Source organism: Cyprinus carpio, chromosome B23, assembly GCF_018340385.1.
Source record: "Cyprinus carpio isolate SPL01 chromosome B23, ASM1834038v1, whole genome shotgun sequence".
NCBI classification, from domain to species: Eukaryota; Metazoa; Chordata; class Actinopteri; order Cypriniformes; family Cyprinidae; genus Cyprinus; species Cyprinus carpio.
Window position 1 is genome coordinate 14,220,553 of NC_056619.1, and position 19,416 is coordinate 14,239,968.

At 35.4% G+C, this 19,416-nt stretch overlaps 2 protein-coding genes across 2 annotated transcripts; one reads left to right on the plus strand and one right to left on the minus strand.

The window, feature by feature from the left end:
* The first annotated feature begins 749 nt into the window (after positions 1-749).
* Positions 750-4,860, plus strand: gpr157 (G protein-coupled receptor 157). Its single transcript, XM_042750154.1, has 4 exons — positions 750-1,546; positions 2,325-2,537; positions 3,507-3,702; positions 3,868-4,860. The coding sequence occupies exons 1-4, from the start codon at positions 1,170-1,172 to the stop codon at positions 4,081-4,083; spliced, it is 1,002 nt and encodes a 333-aa protein (XP_042606088.1). The 5' UTR covers positions 750-1,169; the 3' UTR covers positions 4,084-4,860.
* Positions 4,861-11,956: 7,096 nt separating this feature from the next.
* ca6 (carbonic anhydrase VI) lies at positions 11,957-17,424 on the minus strand. Its single transcript, XM_042750153.1, has 9 exons — positions 17,223-17,424; positions 15,939-16,118; positions 15,543-15,691; positions 15,072-15,167; positions 14,332-14,398; positions 14,083-14,240; positions 13,880-14,006; positions 13,692-13,775; positions 11,957-12,802 (listed from the first exon to the last, which is right to left on the minus strand). Exons 1-9 carry the CDS (start codon positions 17,305-17,307, stop codon positions 12,189-12,191), a joined length of 1,560 nt encoding a protein of 519 aa, XP_042606087.1. The 5' UTR covers positions 17,308-17,424; the 3' UTR covers positions 11,957-12,188.
* Between the last annotated feature and the right edge of the window lie 1,992 nt (positions 17,425-19,416).

Sequence of the window (19,416 nt, forward strand, 5' to 3'; positions counted from 1 at the left end):
TAAAGCTTGATTGAAGTTCATATAGCGCCATCTAATGGCGTATTATAGTGATTGCATGTATTTAATTGTCAATAATTGCAGGCACATTTGCAATGCCGCATTGCTTGTACACATACTTAAACCAAACTCTCAGTTCCATTTGGAATGTTGGAATGTAGTTGCATCTTATAACATTTTTGGGTGAATGCACTGATCTATAGATCAGTGGGGGAATGACATTTTGTTGAAAAGGATTAACGTTCTAAAGAAAAAAAGAATGTTTGTAATCTTACGAAAATTAACCATGGTTTTACTACAAATAAAACAAGGTTACTAAAGTTACCGCAAATTAACCATGGTTTTGCAACACTAACCATAGTTTAACCACGATATTTGTAGTAAAACTGTGGTTATACAAATGTAGTCAATATGCCAAAAAAAACATAGTTACTACAATTTTACTATAATAAAACCATATTTAATTTCCGTAAGTACTGGTGTTTTGTCGAAGTTCGTAAATCTTTTAGGCCTATGAGAAATTAAAATGTTCCGTCATAAAAAAATTTAAAATAAATTAAAAAAATTAAAAAGAATTTATCTGATTTACTGTCGTTTGTGAGGAAAAATGTTAAACTTGCTTTCTGGCGTATCTTTTAATAAAACACAGACTTGTGATTGGTTCCATGTCCCCATCTACTTGCGTGACATTGAAACCTACAGAAAAAGTTACTAAATGATTCAGTGAACGATTCTGTATGATTCTTTTTAGTGTTTCGAATCAAAGGATTCACTTGATGAATCACTCTCTTACACTAGTGACTTAACCTTCTCAAACTGTTAAACGCAAAAACAAAGTTCGTCAGCTTAGATTACAAGGCTGGCCACACGTTTAGTCTGTTTTATAACAAGTAACAAAAAATGGACACGTTGTTCATGTTTGATTTGTTTTTTTCAAGACACTGTTTGCCTCGGCTGTTGTGAAGAAGCTGTTGGACTGGCTCTTGTAAAGCCTCTGGAACGCCGCTGGATCTTAAAGCCCGTCTTGTTTTTCAGGGTAACGCTTTGTCAAGGGAAAAGTGGACTGGAAATCTCTTCGGGTTAAAAGTGGATTCGATACTTTAAATAAGACTCGCCTCTACCGAACAAACAAACTAGGCGTTATTAGATTTTAAAGTCTTAAAAGAGAAACTATGGCCGAGACGAACCAGACCGAGGTGTATGTTTACGAACAGGTTGTTATCCTGACATCCTGTGTACTTTCGTTTTTTGGGTCACTTTTAATCATATGCACATATGCGAAATGGCACGATCTGAGAACTACACCGAGAAAACTGCTCATGTATCTGTCTGTCACTGACCTCCTGTCTGCACTCTCTTACTTTTACGGAGTTTTGAGGATTTTTGACTCTGATTCTGCGGATTGTATTGCGCAAGGAGCAATTTCCACATTCGCCAACACCAGCTCATTCTTCTGGACCGTGGCTATTGCTATTTACTTGTACGTTTTTATTGTGAAGTCCAGCCAGAGACAGGCCAACAACCTGGTGCTGTATTTTCATCTTATCAGGTAAACTCTACGAACTCTACATTTCTTCACTGCCAGGAAATTCTTAAAGGAACAGTTCACCCCAGAAATATTCACTCAAAATTCTTTAAACATGTACTCACCATTGTGGTGTACCAAAACTGTATGACTTTTCTTCTGTGGAAAACAAAAGCAGATGTTTTAAGAATGTTCACTTTAAAATGTATTATTTGCGGGGGATAGGTGAAATATCCTTTTAAAACTTTCAGTGGTTGTTTATAGTGTCAATTAAACGATTTTTTTAATATTATCTTTAAATTTAATGTTAATTATTATGTTTATTAATTGTATAGTATTTATAAATTAGTTTAAGTGTAGTTCCTTTACATAAAATAAAGTTCACAAATTAACCAAATTCTTTTACATAATTCCTTACGTTCTGATATGGAATATTTGTACTTTTCATAAATTAATTTTTTACCATTTTTGATGTAGTCTCAAATCTTAATGTTGCAGAAATAAAATGTTCATGTGCATATGCCACGCTTATTTTTTAAATTAATTTACAGGTAGACAGGAGATTATATCCTTATTTCTTATATATTAACAGTGATTTAAGAAAGAAAAGGAGATTATTTATATTCCTTGTGTAATATTTTGCCTTTAGAAACATCCTTTCAGCTACACTAAGAAAAAGGATTTTAGACAGTGAGTGGTCATTAACTTTAATAAGGATTCTGTGTAATAAGGGAAAGGTCTGGTTTTGCAGCCTGTGGATGTCTGTTTGCAGTCTGATCTTGTGATTTGTGGTTTGTGTCAGCTGGGGCGTTCCTTTTGCCATCACTGTGGCAGCCCTGTCCCTGCACAAGATCGGTTATGATGCCTCTGAAGTGTCTGTTGGCTGGTGCTGGGTGAACATCCAGGCTAAAGACCATGTGCTGTGGATGCTGCTCACGGGAAAGATCTGGGAGTTCATTGCCTATGTCACACTGCCAGTCCTGTACATCCTTATAAAGATACACATTCACAATGCAGTAAGTTCACCATGTCCATGGCTCATAACATTACAGCTTAGCAGAAGTTTGCATGACATTTTCATAAACTCATAATGTGCGCAACGGGCAGGTAATTTCTGGAATAATTTCCAGAGCTAATGTATCAAGGAAATATCATAAAATAGTGATAGGCCTGGAAATGTCATGGATATTAATAAAATGTTAAAAGGTCATGGAGGTTTTGGTTATCAATAGGTTTTAGTTATGCTGAGCTATTATATATTTCAAAGGCTGCAAATTGTGAGTGCAGCATTTAAAAAATAAATAAATAAATAAATAATTAAAACTCACTTATGGGAATTACTGGTAAAAAAGGGGTGGGAACCCTATAAAGTTCATTGTTGTGAAAATTAAATACTATGCAAACAATATTAAAGACCGGTCCACATTCTTGTCATAGTAACAGAACTGCATTCTGCAAACCACATGCTGTAGTGATGAGGTGTATAGTTATGGTGTTTCCTTGCAAACGTTTGGTTTGAGGTTTTCCAGCCACTTTCAATAATCTTTGAAATTGATAGATCAGCCAAATCAGTCATAATTTACACCACAGTTAAAAGTTTGGCATCTGTTTTAATGGTTTTTGGAAGAAAACATAAGTGTCTTAAGTGTCCCACCAAGGCTGAATTTACAATAAAAACAGTAATATTGTGAAATATTACAATTTAAAATAAATTGTTACATTTTAATATATTTATTAAAACAGAAATATTAATAAATATAATAATTTTAATTTATATTTCAGTTTTAAATATTTTTTTATAAAAGCATTAATTGTATTCATTTAAAAAATCATATAGACCACAAACTTTTGAATGGTAGAGCAGGCAGCCCATGTGACTTACTTTCTTCTACTGTATGTCAGAATTTTATTTTAGGTGAGCTTTTTCTGTAAGACTAAAGAATGCTGATCCCTTTTTTATGCCCTTTTTCTCTGTGATGTATTTACATGCGGCTCTGTCCGAGTACCGTCCCATCCTGACCAGCAGCCCTGTCTCTCACTCGCTGTCTTCCATGGCAGACAGGAAGCTCACCCTCATCCCCATCATCTTCATCATGCTCCGCATGTGGAGCACCATCCGCTTCCTGCTCCTGCTGACCAACTCCCCTGCAGGACACAACCCTGTGCTGGTCACCTTGCATGTGAGTCACCCGGTTCCACTTAGTTAGCCTGAAATTAGCTTAATTTACTTCCACCTGAAGTCCCATTCATGCAGTTTATTTGTATAATTCATCAAAGTCATTTATCTGTACTTGCCTTTATTGCATTCGGCAACCCACTTATTCTGATTTCATTGTATTTAACAGGGAATTGGAAACACCTTTCAAGGAGCTGCGAACTGCATCATGTTTGTGCTGTTGACTCCCTCGATTCGATCACGTCTGCTGGCTCTGCTGTGCTGCAGAGGTCAGGACAGACACTGGCATACAGATTCAGTGTCTCAGAACAGGGCAAGCGCACACACGCCTTCATGCAGGGAGGAAAACACCAACCCTCAAACCTGGGAGAACAGTGAGGGGTAAAAGCTGCTAGGATCCTCCATCTGCTGCAGCACATTTAACTTTATTTGAATGGAGTGAAAGCTCTGACTTTACAGCTCTCTGTTGTGGTTGTTGGAGTAACATCAGCGCCTTACACTCAGCTTTCTTGTTTGACCAAGCGCCTTCACGGATTACAGGGGACTGCGGTCACATGCACGAAACCCGCAGAGCATGGAACACAAATGCACTTTCTGTTACCAGTTTAGCTCAGCACTTTTGGCGAGAGGCTTTCTGTCTTCCAAATCTGTTCTGTCTTCCATATCTCATGTTCATTTAAATAGAAATGAGATCTGTAACTCAGGGGAAGCGAGGAATACAGCAGTTTATTATCTAGTGACCAAAATGGCAAATGTACTGTGAAGTGTTTTTACAATGGATTTCTTGCCTCTTTCTCCCAACGAAGCATTTTTAATGCAATGTTATTACTGTGCATTACATTTACTTTGTATTTTTAAACCATGAATTATCCATATTATGTGCTGTATTTATATGTACAAATGTATAGTATTGCTTTTGCCCTACATGTATGCATTATGTCATAATCAAATTTCTTTTTTTATGTATAGAGTCACATGCACTAGTTCGCAACATGCACATTTATTGTTATTTCACACAATGCCTTAAAATACCTATGACACAATGGGGAAGAAGTGCCTTTTAAACTTTGTATATTATAAATTATGTAGTTATGAATTTGTATTATAGTTAGATTTTATCTGCATATCAAATAATTTCAATAAAATGATTCATTACCTGTCAGATTCATTTATATTATTATTTTTATATACTATTATTGTTTTCAGAAATATTTTGAATTAGCTTTTGTTTTTATATTTAAAGTTTTCTTTTAGTTAGATTTTTAGTATTTTTGTGTGTATGTTTTGTCATTTTTATTATTTCCATTTGTTATTTATTTCCAGTAAGTAAATTTAGTGCTTTAATTTATTATTTTTATTTTCATATAGTTTAGGTTTATATATATTTGTGTGTGTGTGTGTGTGTGTTTTTTTTTGTTATAGTTTTTAATTAATGAAAATGTTTCTAATCATTTAAGTTAAATGATAACAACCCTGGTCATATTATTGGTGAGGTTTGGTTCTATGCATTAGTTGCATAGTTGGATTTTTTGAGATGTAGGCGTTGTATTTAAACAATGAAGGAAGATAAACATGATCTTGCAGGGGAGGGGCATAATGACTAAATGATTGGAGAAGTGCTGCATACATCAGCAGAGAAAAGACTTTCAAAGTTTTGATGAAACATTACAAGGTCAAAATTTTTTAAAAATGAAACACATTTAAAAAATTAAAATATACAAAGATGAATAATTTACAATAAGATCGATAACATGTATCTGCAAAGATAGAATTTTCATTTCAGGCTGACCTTATTTTTTTATTTATTATTTAAGCTTCGTATCCACAAATCAGTCAGAGACGTCTCCCATCATGAACACTCTTTCTTGGCCATAATATGTACAAGGTTATGGAGAGAATCTGCTTGGTAATAATCTGTAAATTATGAAATGATTGCTCCAGCACATTCCCTCAATCCTTGACATTCAGTTGAGTCTCGCTTGACGTTGGCTAATATGCATTTAGAGTGGAGATGAGCTGTATCTGAGCTTCTCTAAATATTTGATAATACATGCTGTATAAGAGACTCAGTCTATGCCAGTTTCACTATAGTGAGGATACAGAGCGACTTCTCCATTATCTCAGCATTATATCAGATCTGCTTTCAGTTGACAAAAAGAGGAACTATTTTGAGGATAGCTGGGAAAAGGGCATAAGCTGAATACAATGGCAAATGTGCTGATTGGTTATGTGAGCTGAGGGAAGAGGATGTTGTATATATGCCAACTCTTGGTATTGCTAACCCTGAGGCAGTGTCGGCTGACAAGCCAGTCCTGTGAGCGGCTCATAACGACAGATTATCGACAGAGTGGAAACTGCAAACATGGCTCAGCAGTCATTTTTGAAGCATGTTTCATTAATTTTGGCATGAAGTGCAGTGTAATGTTTCACTGGCAAGTTGGGACAGAACAATAATTTGATTTTGGTTATTCATATTAGGGGCTTGTCACATTATTAACAAAAGTGTCAGAAAACAGATTTACCACAGTGATAAACAGAATGGATTCACATTTAAGCACTTAGTATGTATTTTTGACAATGTGCTAAAGAGTTTAAAAAGGAGTGTGTGTGTGTGTGTGTGTGTGTGTGGGAGAGAGGGTTTGAGAGAGAGAGAGAGAGAGAGAGAGAGTGGTTTAATCAATAGCAAATGTTAAATTAATAGCAAATGTAGTTGTTTGTCTTCTGAGAATTTTGCCTACTTTAAATTCAGAATATATTTTCAGAATTATTTTAATTTCCTTTATTTTATTCATCATGATATATACTCTAAATTTGATCATTTGTGATACAATTGAAATTCAATCTTAAAAACAGAATCACATATTGTGTGTGTAAACTTGATTTATTTTCAAAAAAAAAATTTTATATTAACATTTATTTTCACTCTCTCTGCTCTGGAATTTTTTTTTTTTTATTTTTTTATTTTTTTTTTGACTCATGGCTGTTTTGGGAAAGTCACGTAATACTTACCTTTTCTTGAACCTTTGTTCACTTCAGTGTCCATCGCTTGGGTGTGTTACAGGCAGCCCTTAGTGGGTGTCTGCAATGACTGCATATCACTGCAGAGGACAGCCACCTAAACGAGAGCTTTTTTAAACCTGCATGCACACTCCTGACTGTGAGGACACACACCTCACCACAATCCCCAGTGGGGTGTTCAGCCCTCGACCTGCTGAAATAAACAGCTGAGGATCTCTGTTTAAGTTGATGAGGTCCAATCAATTTGATTAATGAGTTGCTGAAGGAGGAATAGGAATGAGAGACTCTGCAGTGCTGCACTGCAGGAGGGAGCAGATACTGGTCAGAGAGAGACCCCTGCTGTCCGTGTCACGCTGATTAAAGAGTTTGGGGATGCTGCTTTTTCTCAAAAGTGCCTCTGTATCAAATACATTTTATGGAATAGACATGATATTTTTTTATAAAATAATCATTTTGTTATTTGTATGATTTTATTTAAAAAAAAAAAAAAATTATTTAGAGATCCTTTTTAGAGTTTCGTTTGGATGTTTAGATGTGCTAATGTGATGTGAAGTTGTGAAAAAAAGTGTATTAAAAAAATAGAATCACATTTTAACTATGCAATGAGAGTCAGCATTTAAAAATATTTTTTTTATTTTTATAGCTGTTCTGTTATGAAGCTGGCATCCCATGAGGAAATACCTTGGATCAATCGGGTATGTTCCCTGATCATGTCTCTGCATGATGTCTCTCTATCATGTGCCTGGATCACGTCTCTTGATCTTGTCTCTGGATCATGTCTCTTGACCATGTTTTTGGATGATTGTCCTGAGTAGCTACACAAGCAGCGACCCTACCAAATGTAATTTGAAATAGCTTCACAGAAGCGCTACTTTTAAAATAGTTCAGCGTTTCAAATAGCAAGCTAACCAAGTAGAGGCTCATTTTTAATTTGAATAAACTAGTGATGCCATTTTCCCCCCAATGAAATGAAAAGGTAAGCAACACGATCCAAATCTGTTCGAGACTCGGTTCTGAATGAATTGGCCTCGTTAAGCAAAACGATGGTTTGAAAATATCTAAAAAAAAAAAATATCTGACAATGATGCATTTGTTGAAACACCACAAGAATAAAACTGCCATATGTTTTAGATGTTTCGTTTGATTTAAATTGGGTATTAATGTAAAATAATGATATAAATACATTTAATCAGACACCATGCTGTGCATACACAGTCAGTGCTGCTGTGACAAATAAAGTTTAGCATTTGTTGATATTTAGTGGAGAACTACAGCCTGGGTCAGAGGTCACCAGTTAGTGTGCTGCAGTCCATATTCAGATCCCAGATTGGTGCAATCTTCACAATGTATTCAAGGCAATACTATCTTCATTCTTTCATTTGACTTGGGTTTAGTCTGTTTAATCTACTTGGCTTACTGTATTTACGATTTATTATTTCATATATTGCCACCAACCTAGAAATTTTCCAATAAATATTCCTGAATTTTTTTCCATTATTTAATTGCATCGCCATACAAGATATTCTCTCCTGAAATAGTTTAAGTTATGATTGGCCAGACCTTTGCTGGGAAGGAAATTTAGAGATCTGTCTTCTTCAGACAAGATGAATACCTCTTTTGTGTGTGTGTGTGTGTGTGTGTGTGTGGCTGTGTGTGTGTGTGTGTGAGTGTATCTGTGACTGCGTGTGTGTGTATGTGTGTGTGTGTGTGTGTGTGTGTGTGTGTGTGTGTCGTGCGTTGTGTGTGTGTTTGTTTGTGTTTGTTTTTTTTTGTTTTATTTAGTGGGGATTAGTGGAGTTGTGTATGTTTTTTATTTTTATGAGTGTTACTGAAATCCTTTTATTTCTGACTACATTGTTTTTCCTTTAGAACATGACATTGAGTAATTATTCAATTACAAACTCCAGAAGTTGTTCTGATAAGTCAAGGGATTTATTATTTTCATAACTTAGGTCTAAACCAGTGATCTTATTATAAATAGGGTCTTAATTAAAATATGCTAATTTGCAGGTAGGGTGTAGAGGTCTTTCAGAGGACAGCTAGCATTTTTTTAATGTGTATATATATATATATATATATATATATATATATATAGTATTATATTATATATAATTATATTATATTATTATATTATATTATATTATATTTATTTATATTATTGTAATAATTCATTAATTTATTTATACATTTTTTTAATGAGAGTAGTTTGTTACATGTTTTAGCGCAGATGTCTCTGTGCTCAACCTCTTCACCTTCCGCTCACTGCGCTGGCAGCTGCTGTCTGTAATCTTCATGAACATGGGCCCACAGCTGTCAGGAGTTTAGTGCCTGCTGTGGAGCCTGTGTTCTTCTGACTGTAGCACTTTACTTCCAGGTATGTTTAGAATGTATTTTTTTATATATATTGGCTTATATGGTACATTCCATTGTGTGTGCTTATTTGCCCTGATTTTACATTAGGTTGTCTTTGCCAACATCTTAAGGTCATTTTAAGTCAGTCGTTAAAAGCATTTATGATATAATACAGTTGAATGTAATCTTTGGCCAATTACAAAGTGAATTTCCATTTTGTATACTGTACATTTATATGTTGTGATGCCTAAATTTACTTGTGTTAAAAAAAAAACTAAAATATTATTGTGTAAATAATGTCAGTAATATTTTTTTAATATTTTATTTTGACTTTATTTTTTATGATTATTTTATTATTGTTTTATTGTTGTTTTAGTGATGTTTTTGTTATAGGTCATTTATTGGTTATTGGCCATAACATAATAATTAATGGTTTATCTGTGTTGACGAGAATTTTAATTTCGGTCCATTCTTAACATAAGCACAAAGAATTCAAATGGTTGTGTTTTATTTGTTATATATTTAAACAAACTGATTGTATATTTAGACAAAATATTATATTAAAATTAAAATGTTTTTGTCTAATTAATGTCAGAGTAATATTTTGATGTAAGTTGTTTATTGTTTATCGACCATAACATAATAATTAAAAGTTTATATGTATATCAACCAGATTTTCCATTTCTTGCCCCCAATACAAGCAATAAGGATTCATATTGGAGCTGGTTGTTATGACTAATCAGATTCACTTTAACCCAATAAGTGGCCCATTATGTTTGAAGTAAATTCTTATGTACAGACAGACAGGTGTTATAGGCATTGTAAAATATCAGTCCCAGCAGAGGTTTTCAGTTCAGAGCTGTGAATGTGCTGGCCTGACAAATTTGCCTCTTGGGTCTGTGTGAAATGCAGGGCTATAAATGGTAGAATAATTGCTGAACATCCCACCCACAGACTACACTGGATGTCAGCATCGCCTGTGTCATTGTTTACGTCATCGGACATGCTATTGGCCCAAGTGAGTTCACACCAATCCCGTAGGGGCTTATTGCAGATGCACAGGGGAGTTTGCTGCATCCTAATGAATTCACTCCCTCCCTTTCATTTGTTGTATTCCTTGGTGGGGAATGACAATAGATTTATGCCGCAGTTTTGGGGATTTTACATTAAAACCCTGGAGTGAATGCAGGAGAAGTGCTTTAAAGTGGCAGTTAAACAGATTGTAAAAGCAGCACAGTGTTTCAAGCAATCTCTTTTCTCACTGTCTATAAAAAGGTGACATGTCTGAAGATATCCAGATTTGATAGCCTTTTCTGCATCCCTTTAAAGGTCCTATTCCTAATGTAATCACTACAGAGATGTTCCGGCAGTCTTCTAGACCACCAGCCTTCATGGTGACTGGCTCGGTTCACTGGCTGTCAAACTTCCCCTTTCTAGAGGTCAGAAGTCAAACACAACACTAACAAAGTCACAGTATTGTACCAGCTGATGCTTTTGTTAAGTTATTAAAGGAATAGTTCACCCAAAAAACACCCTCAGGTTATCCAAGCTGTGGAGGAGTTTGTTTCTTCGTTGGAACAGATTTGGAAATTTTGAGCATTACATCACTTGTTTATCAATGGATCCTCAGGAGTGAATATGTGCTATTAGAATGAGAGACCAATCAGCTGATAAAAATAAAAACATCACAATAATCCAAAAGTAATCAACATGATTTGTGAGTTACTTCAGGAGTGAATATGTGCTATTAGAATGAGAGACCCACATGATTTTTAGGTTACTTTTGGATTACTGTGATATTTTTATCAGCTGTTTGTGATGTAATTCTGAAGTTATCCATTTACTGCTGTGGAAGTGATGTAATGCTAAAGTTCTCCAAATCCAACTGTAAAAATTGACTTTTACAGTTACAAAACTCATCAAAGCAGACCTTGACACTTGAGTTAGAAAGAAAAAAACACTTTTATACATCTGGGTGATCATCCCAGAGACCAAAAACAAGACCTTTCTGGAGACCAGCAAGCTTTTTGCTCAGAGAAACAAGGTGGACATTGTGGTGGAGGCTGGGGACTCTGAGATCAAAGAGACTGGAGGAGAAAGCAACGAACAGGAAATGAAAAACATATTTCTCTGAATGGATAAAGGGTTGTTTACACAGGTCATGTTCTTGCGTTTCACTGCAGTGCTTTGAATTGTTTTAATGCACTTTATTTTTTTAGTGTCTGCCAGGTTTTGGGAGCAAGAACAGGTCCTGTATTGTAACATTCAAATATTGTGCCTTTTCATTGTCATCTTTATTTGGGGTCTTGACAAATAAGAATGTACAAGAAATGAAAAAAAAAAATTAAAATCAGGTTTAAAATGCATGTGTCAGCTTCTTATATTGATATTATTTTCATATGGTTTTGAAAAACTTTAAATTTAGATCAAATTTAATGACAACTGATGTAATCATCAAGTAAAAAGTCATATATTTTCCTTATAACTAAGAATATTTTTATAGTAAGAAGTACAGTATTGTGTACAAATATTCTTTAGGATTTATAATTCTTTATAATAATTTGCACTGCATATTTTAGTGTTGTCATGTCATAAAGGTCAAACTTATCTTTTGAAAGACTTTTTGACCTTAAGGGTCTGCAGGGGTCCATTATATAATATCATTTTATGTTTTATGTTTTTTGCATGTTTGTTGCATCATATGACTTTAATGAAGGTGCTTCACTGCTTAATTCCTTTTCTAAGAAGCAATAATAAAATATTTTATTTCTAAAATGTTTTTGTGATTGTGATATCAAGAATTTCTTTCTTTCAGAAATTAGAAACATGCTCTTAATAGATATTTAAGGTATAGTACAGTATGTACAAAGGATCATTTGGACTGTTAAGAAGGTTAAGAATGCAAAAGTTTATTGAAATTCTTTAGATATGATTCACATTATTCAGTTGGGGAAAAAATACATTGAAATGCTTGTATTTAAAATACAGATAGATTAGAATATCTTTCTCAATTGCAGTTACTCCCCAGGAAGAGTATACAGTTCAAGTTAGTAGAGCTAATATTGCTGATATTGGCATTCATTTGAAAAAGTTCTTAGTCTGTGGCAATATCTTTCTTTCTCAGAAGCAAACCTGCTCAGCCTGCAGCTGAACTCCTCCATACAGACTGAGCGGAGTGATTCCCCAGCTCAGGACATTCCCTTTCATCTTGCCATTATCACACAACATTTGCTCCTTAATCTCTGCTGCAGTCAGAACATAATCCCACACATTTACATCAGTCATGTGCCCTACAAAAGCATCACTGTCTGAGATCCCTAAAAGGCCATCCTGGTCCTTTCCCAAAATGAGGTTTCCTCCAGCTGGAATGGTGTATCCTGCCCGAATGTACCGCTCTTTCCCGACCAGTCCGTTCACCCACAGTTCAACCCCTCCTGTGTGTGACGCCCAGGTAAAGCAGTAGTTTGTCCAATCGTTGGATTGATGTTCGAATGGTAAATTCACAAACTCATCTCCGATCCAGAGACCCACTTCAGTGCCCAAAGTGATCATGAGCTCATTTTCACGTTCCGTGGAGTAAGAAAGCACGGTGAGGTCTGGTGTCGGCAGTATACGGACATTCGTGCAGGCTGTGAAGGATTGAAGGTTCATGGGGTGGGATAAGACCACCATGGCATAACTCTCCACATTCTTTTTTGGAAAGTAGAGGACCACTGGAGATATATGTTGCTGGGCTTAAGAAGGAAAGGTGATGTAAGTCAATAAATAGAATCTCAGTTGGTTACATTAGTTGTTATGGTATATTTGAATGTCTACGATTCTAAAACTACAGTTGCTCCCACTGCAAAAATACTCTTGGTCCTTGAAAAGACCAAAGACCAAATATCAATGTCAACGCTAATTTTAATTTAGAGATTGTTTAACAGCATTTACTGAGATTGACACACATTACATTTAAAGGGATAGTTCGCTTAAAAATAACAATTCTATTATTTACTCACGTCCTGTATGACGTTTTTTTCCACTGAATGCAGAATGTCTCAGCTGCTTTTTTATACAATGATGTGCATGGTGAACCAATTGTGTTCAGCTCCAAAAAGGATGAAATACCATGCAAACATTATAAAAGTAGTCCACATGACTCATACACTATATTACAAACCTCTGAACATTGTTCTCATTAACTAAAAACTAAAACTATCAAGAATATTTAAAAACATTTCCATTAATTGAAATTATACAAAATAAATCTGCTTTTTCACCTAATTGAAATAAATACTAAAATTACTGAAATTAAAAATTAAACTAAAAAAATGAAATAGAAAAATATTTAAGCTAAATAAAATAAGAAAAATAACAAATCCAAAAAAAATTTTTGAAATTATTGATTTATGTTTCTGCAGCCATACGGTAAGGAACAGTCACTATTTAAGTCACTTTCCACTAAAACATTTTGCTTGACAGCTTTGGCCACCATTCACTTTCATTGTATGGAAAAAGCAGCTTACATTCTGTTACAAATAACAGAAGAAAGCAATACAGGTTTCTAAAAGACATTTTTTTGGGTGGACTATCCCTTTAAGTTTCCCCTATAATCTTGACATTTCTCATGAAAAGTTATACCTGAAACCATTTTTTTGTCCAGTGACACAATAAGGCTCTCAATCCTCTTAAGCTTAGCTTCAATTTCCTCCTGACGGCAAATTCCTGCAAGAAACCAAAGAGGAGTGAAGAAGAACATGCTCAGGCACTGCAGGCCTAACAAAGAGTGTTTTTCATAACTGCTGGAAAGGATGAAGTTCTGCCCTAACCTCCTTTGCTCAGGCGTGGGAGGAAAGAGGACTCTACCACTCTCTCATTCAGAGGCTGGGCCATGCGGTAGTCGTTCCACAGGGTCTTATTTTCATGGTCCATTAATGTGCTCTCCAATTTCCTGATCTGAAGGTCACCACATTAAAAGTTAAAGGAAAGCAAAAAAGATTGAAAACTTTTTCATGAGGACTTTTGGAGGCACCTGATTGTGAGAGAGGGTGATGGGCGTATCAAACACAGTCCACAGAATGCTCTCATGGCACGGAGGTGTGGTGAGAGAGCCCTGATATCTGAAAAAGTGACCCAAGTTGTCCGGAAGCATGGAGCGTACATTCAAGTTAGTGATATTCATAGCCTGACCTGAAAAGAGCGAGAGAAAAAAATACAGAAAAGAAGTGGATATACGAGGCAGCATAGAATGAAACATTTTTGCGATGGTCAAATGCATTACCTGCATACTTGATGTTTGCCAGGTTTGCAATGAAATCACTGTAGTACGTGTTCTCAAAATGACCATCCTAAACACAAAGTATCCGTATATCAAATACTGTAAATGAATAGTATCTCAAAATGACAAATATATATATATATATATATATATATATATATATATATATATATATATATATATATATATTCAAAATATATAATTAACATAGATAGATAGATAGATAGATAGATAGATAGATAGATCAGAAAAAGTCAGTTATTAGCCAAGCAATTGCAATAAAGACATTTGCGACTGCACTACATATTGCAGCAGAATAGAAAGCCTCTGGGTGTGTTACTAAAACAATGACCTCCCCCATCAAATGGCACTGGGAGCTTGTGACCTGCACACAGTCTTGTCAGGCAGTAGGCCACCACACAGCGGTCTGATCAATTAACCCATTTAGTTCAGAGAATACAGATGTCTATCTTTACTCATGCTATGTGCTGCAGGCAATGTGGGGTCATTTGGTGCATTTTGGTTATTTGGTGTAGCCCAGCTCTTTTCAGAATAATTCACATAGACAATAATTTGCATTTTTCGTTTTCCCTTTTCTTGTTCTTTGAAGATAATTTGCTTTCCCTTATTCCCATTAGATGGCAGCACTGCACCACAATAAATATATATTTTTTAAAGAGTAATAAAGAGTAATAAATAAAGACAAACATTATTCTAATTTCAAACAGGGTGAACAGTCTTACCTCGTAAAAAAAGGCTAAAACTGCAAGACCGTCTTGTTTATCTTTGGCCTCGTGGAAGCTGCTGTACTTATCAGAGTTGTAGTGAACAACATGCAGCTGTGACACAAGAAGTCAAATTACACTTAAAATTGAGTAATGTTAAATTCAAATCATATATTAATTGAGTTAAACAAGTCCTTCCGTATTGCTAAATTAAATTTACTCAACCCTCTTGAGCAACTTAATTGCAGGAATGCTGATTATAAATCAATTCAATTTATAATAGAACAATGATAACTACATATTTGTCTAAAATAGAACCTGACATACTGTAGTAAGATTTCAGGCACGTGTCCAGCATCACTTGAACCGATAAGCCCTCAACCATAGCCACTGAAGAAAACAATGCCTTAACAGCATTGCTTTATATCATTATATATGTCTAAACGTGTATTCATTCATGTGTTGGGCTAAAATTAATTATGTAAATACTTCTGCCATGTAGCGGATGCCGTCCACCGTGTGCTCTGATCCACTGGCCTCTAAATCCCAGCCTCCCCAGTGCAGATGCATTTGGACAGCAGTGTAGTGGTCTGGAAACCCCTTGGTAATCTTCATAGTCTGTGGCAGCTGAATTTCCACTGTCAGAAAAAAACAAGATTGTGGACTACATTCTAAAAGCTAATCTATCCTGTAGAGATTGCATGGACTGAAGTAGTAAGAGGAAAGCATATACTGTTAGTACAAAATAGATCAATTTTTGCCCACTTTTTGACACGAGGGGGCAACAAAATTAAGATAACACATCGGCAGGCGGTTTATATTAGTCAGAAAACAATAACAATGAAGAATTGTCCATTGATTTGAAATGGTTCTAATAATTCGTACCGGAATGTCCATTGTTGGTCATGCGAAAGTTGCCGCGCATGTCCTCATATCCGGTCAGCTCGAGCTGTAGCAGTCGCGGGTTGTACCGCACTTTGCGCCGCTGTATGTCAATGGGAGACTGCTGGTCGCCGCCGCACTCGGGAAACTTTTCTGCCCAGTGCTTTTGATCCACTTCTCCTTCTGTATGAAACAATGAAAGGCATTTAAGCAGAGCGCGGCACATTTCTCGTATACACTATAAAACGCAGTCGATTTTAATACGAGGGTGGTGGGGGGGGGGTGCATTCGCCTTCCATTACGATCACTTATATGTACACAGGCGATTCAACTAGGATTGAAAATACTTCAGTGATGATAACAGACAGAATTTTCGTAAAGTCGCGGTCGCGTGAGGAGGTAACCATAGCAACAGCACGCCGCTCACGCGCCTTCCATTATGATTACTTAAGGTCGGTATACATTATTTTTTGATTTCTTAAGACTGTTGTCGGTATATTTTATTTACATTTTTTAAAATTAATCATGGTTTTATTGTAGTAAAAGTGTAGTAGCATGCTTTTTTTTGGCGTATTAATTATTTGTCTAACAACAGTTTTACAAATATGGTTAAACTATGGTTAGTGTAGCAAAACCATGGTTAATTGTGGTTACCATGCCTATTTACCATTTCTTTCTTCTTTTTTTTCTTTTCAAACAAAAGTAAATTTTCTTGGTTGATTTTCTTTGGGGGGTTGCTATGAAAAATTTAAGTTCCATTTACTCTAAAAAAAAAAAATTATGGTTTATTGAATTTTGTAGGGATTAGTTTATATTTGTATTTGTTATAGATGCTGGTTGCACCCAAAAATTAATTAAAATTTAATTTTAACAATTAAATTCCACTGAAAGTCTTTAAATTCGTACAGTCTAATTTAGCCATAGGCCTATTTGTCTTAGATATTTATCTTTTTCTTTTTTCTATCCTCAGTCTTTTTTTTTTAATTGGTTTTAAATATTTTTGTTATGTGTTGAGAATTTTTCTTCTGTGATGAGAACTAGGCTACTCGTAGAACAACGCAGTTCATTGTTATTTGAAAAATAGTCTAAAACTTTGTACAGCTGCTGCAGTAAGAAATACAGTAGCGAAACGATATAAAAAAGGCTAAATGTTTAATGTTAAAACTAACTGTAAACGTAAGTTATCGAACATTGCCTTACAAACTTATTACGTGCGCATCAGAACTCTCAAGATTAATGGTGTGAATATTTGTTAAAAAAAAAATAAAAAAAAAATAGGGCACTTACCTGAATATGTCCATTTCTGTCCATCTATTCCAGCTGATGCGAAATTCACCAGTCCGGTGTATAACAGGACTACAAACAGCTCCATGCTCAAAGTGCACAGACTCTCTCTCTCTGAGTGTGATGTATGCCCTAACAGTCTCGTTCACAGGATTGTAAAGAGGTGCAGAGAGTGACAGCCAGAATGCCAAAGGCGTGTAGTAACATGGTCATTTAGAGAAGCTTTGACGTATTGACAAATAAAGGTTTGAAGCAGCAAATTCACCAACAGGTCAGTCTGGTTTTCTTCAGTGGTTTCCCGTTTTTCTTTTTCATGTTTACTGTTAAGGGTGCACCTTTTGAAATAATATTTGAATATATATAGAATTTGCTTTTCTATAGCTGTACTTTTAATATGTAAACCAGTGCTTGAAGTGGGCCGGTACGCACCTCAGTAATTTATTCTTTAGCGTACTGGCACTTTTTCGTGCGCACTTCTTATGTTGCCAGTACTGAGTCAAAGTGTCAGTGTCTGGGTGATTAGAAATGACACTATAAAGCACACTACCCAGGAGGTCATTTGAAACTGCTAACTTGTTCCAAAGTTTTGGAAGTGACACAAATTTTGTGTTTTGCAAAGTTTGCTGCTTCAGTATTTGTAGATTATTTTGTATATGGTATACTGAAAAACAATGATAAGCATATCATAAGTTTTAAAGGCTTTTATTGGAAAAAAATATGAGTCAATATTTACAGTGTTGTCCCTTGATCTTCATAACCTCTGCGATTTGCTCTGGCATGCTGAATATTAGCTTCTGGGCCAAATCCTGACTGATGGCCATCCATTCTTGCCTTATTAGTTCTCGGAGTTGATCACAATTTGTGGGCTTCTGCTTGTCTACTCATCTTATGAGTACTGACCACAGGTTCTCTGTGGGATTGAGATCCAGGGAGTTGAAGTCCTGGCCACGGATCCAAAATTTTAATGTCATGATCTTCGAGCCACATCTTTATCACTCTTGCTTTGGGACATGGAGCTCCATTATGCTGGAAAATGCACGGATCATCACCAAATTGCTCATGGATCGTTGGAAGAAGACGCTCATGCAGGACGTTTTGATACCACTCTTTATTCATGGCAGTGTTTTTGGGCAAAATTATGAGAGAGCACTCCCTTGGTTGAAAAGCAACCCCACACATGGAAGGTCTCAGGATGCTTCACTGTTGGCACGTCACAGGACTCATGATAATGTTCACCTTTTCTTCTCTGAACAATCGATTTTCCAGATGTCCCAAACAGTCGGAAGGGAGCTTCATCAGAGAAAATAACTTTGCACCAGTCTTCTGCTGTCCAATCCTTGTACTTCCTGCAGAATTTCAGTCTGTCCTTGACGTTTTTCTTGGAGAGAAGTGGTTTCTTTGCTGCCTGTCTTGACACCAGGCCTTTGGCCACGACTGTACATCATAAAATAATAACAAAGTGGTTCAAGGAAATAATTTTATGTAGATCACTATTACACAAGGTTTTAAATAATATATACAGTATACAGAATTTGCTTTTCTGTAGATGTACATTTAATAAATAAACCATTTGAACACATTTAAAATGATTACAATAGATGATGACTCAAGTTAGTATAGCCTAATAAAAGCTGGCTTCATTTACATCATAAAAAAATAACAACAATGGGTAGTAAGGGGTTCAAAGGAAATAATGATAAAAAGGTTTGATTATTTCTTTTCATCAGATAAGCTTGTTCTGTAAGTTTAGGCATTAATCAATTTCATGAATACATTTCAGGTGCAATTTTTTTTTATATAATGCCAACAGTAAATGGCAAATTGAAAGTAAAGCTGCTTTGCATTTTCTAGAGAATAGAAAACAAATAACATGTAACTGCTAGCAAACAGTCTTCTCAAATTTGTTTTGTCAAATTGCTGGCTAAATCAAACATCTATGTGTTATGTTTTAATCACGAACAAAGATGTTTAACAGACACTACTGACAGTTATAATACCTGTCTCAACATGTTTTTACAAGTTGTGCCAGGGGAGCGGAAATTTAAGGGAGAAACTGGGGGACAACAGAAGAGACAATGCAGTGACAAAAAAGATAAAAATGTCCATTAAAAAATATTATAAATCTTACAGTGGATATTTTAATTACAAAACACTAAAGCTGAAGTTAGTAACAATGGAATATGCTGTTTGTGTATTC

Coding starts and splice junctions, on each gene's coding strand:
- gpr157 (XM_042750154.1), top strand. CDS start 1,170: ATGGCCGAGACGAACCAGACCGAGGTGTATGTTTACGAACAGGTTGTT. Junction 1,547..2,324: donor CTGTATTTTCATCTTATCAG/GTAAACTCTACG, acceptor GGTTTGTGTCAG/CTGGGGCGTTCCTTTTGCCA. Junction 3,703..3,867: donor CTGTGCTGGTCACCTTGCAT/GTGAGTCACCCG, acceptor TGTATTTAACAG/GGAATTGGAAACACCTTTCA.
- ca6 (XM_042750153.1), bottom strand. CDS start 17,307: ATGGAGCTGTTTGTAGTCCTGTTATACACCGGACTGGTGAATTTCGCA. Junction 16,119..17,222: donor ACAGAAATGGACATATTCAG/GTAAGTGCCCTA, acceptor TGTTTCATACAG/AAGGAGAAGTGGATCAAAAG. Junction 14,007..14,082: donor TCACCCTCTCTCACAATCAG/GTGCCTCCAAAA, acceptor GGTGACCTTCAG/ATCAGGAAATTGGAGAGCAC.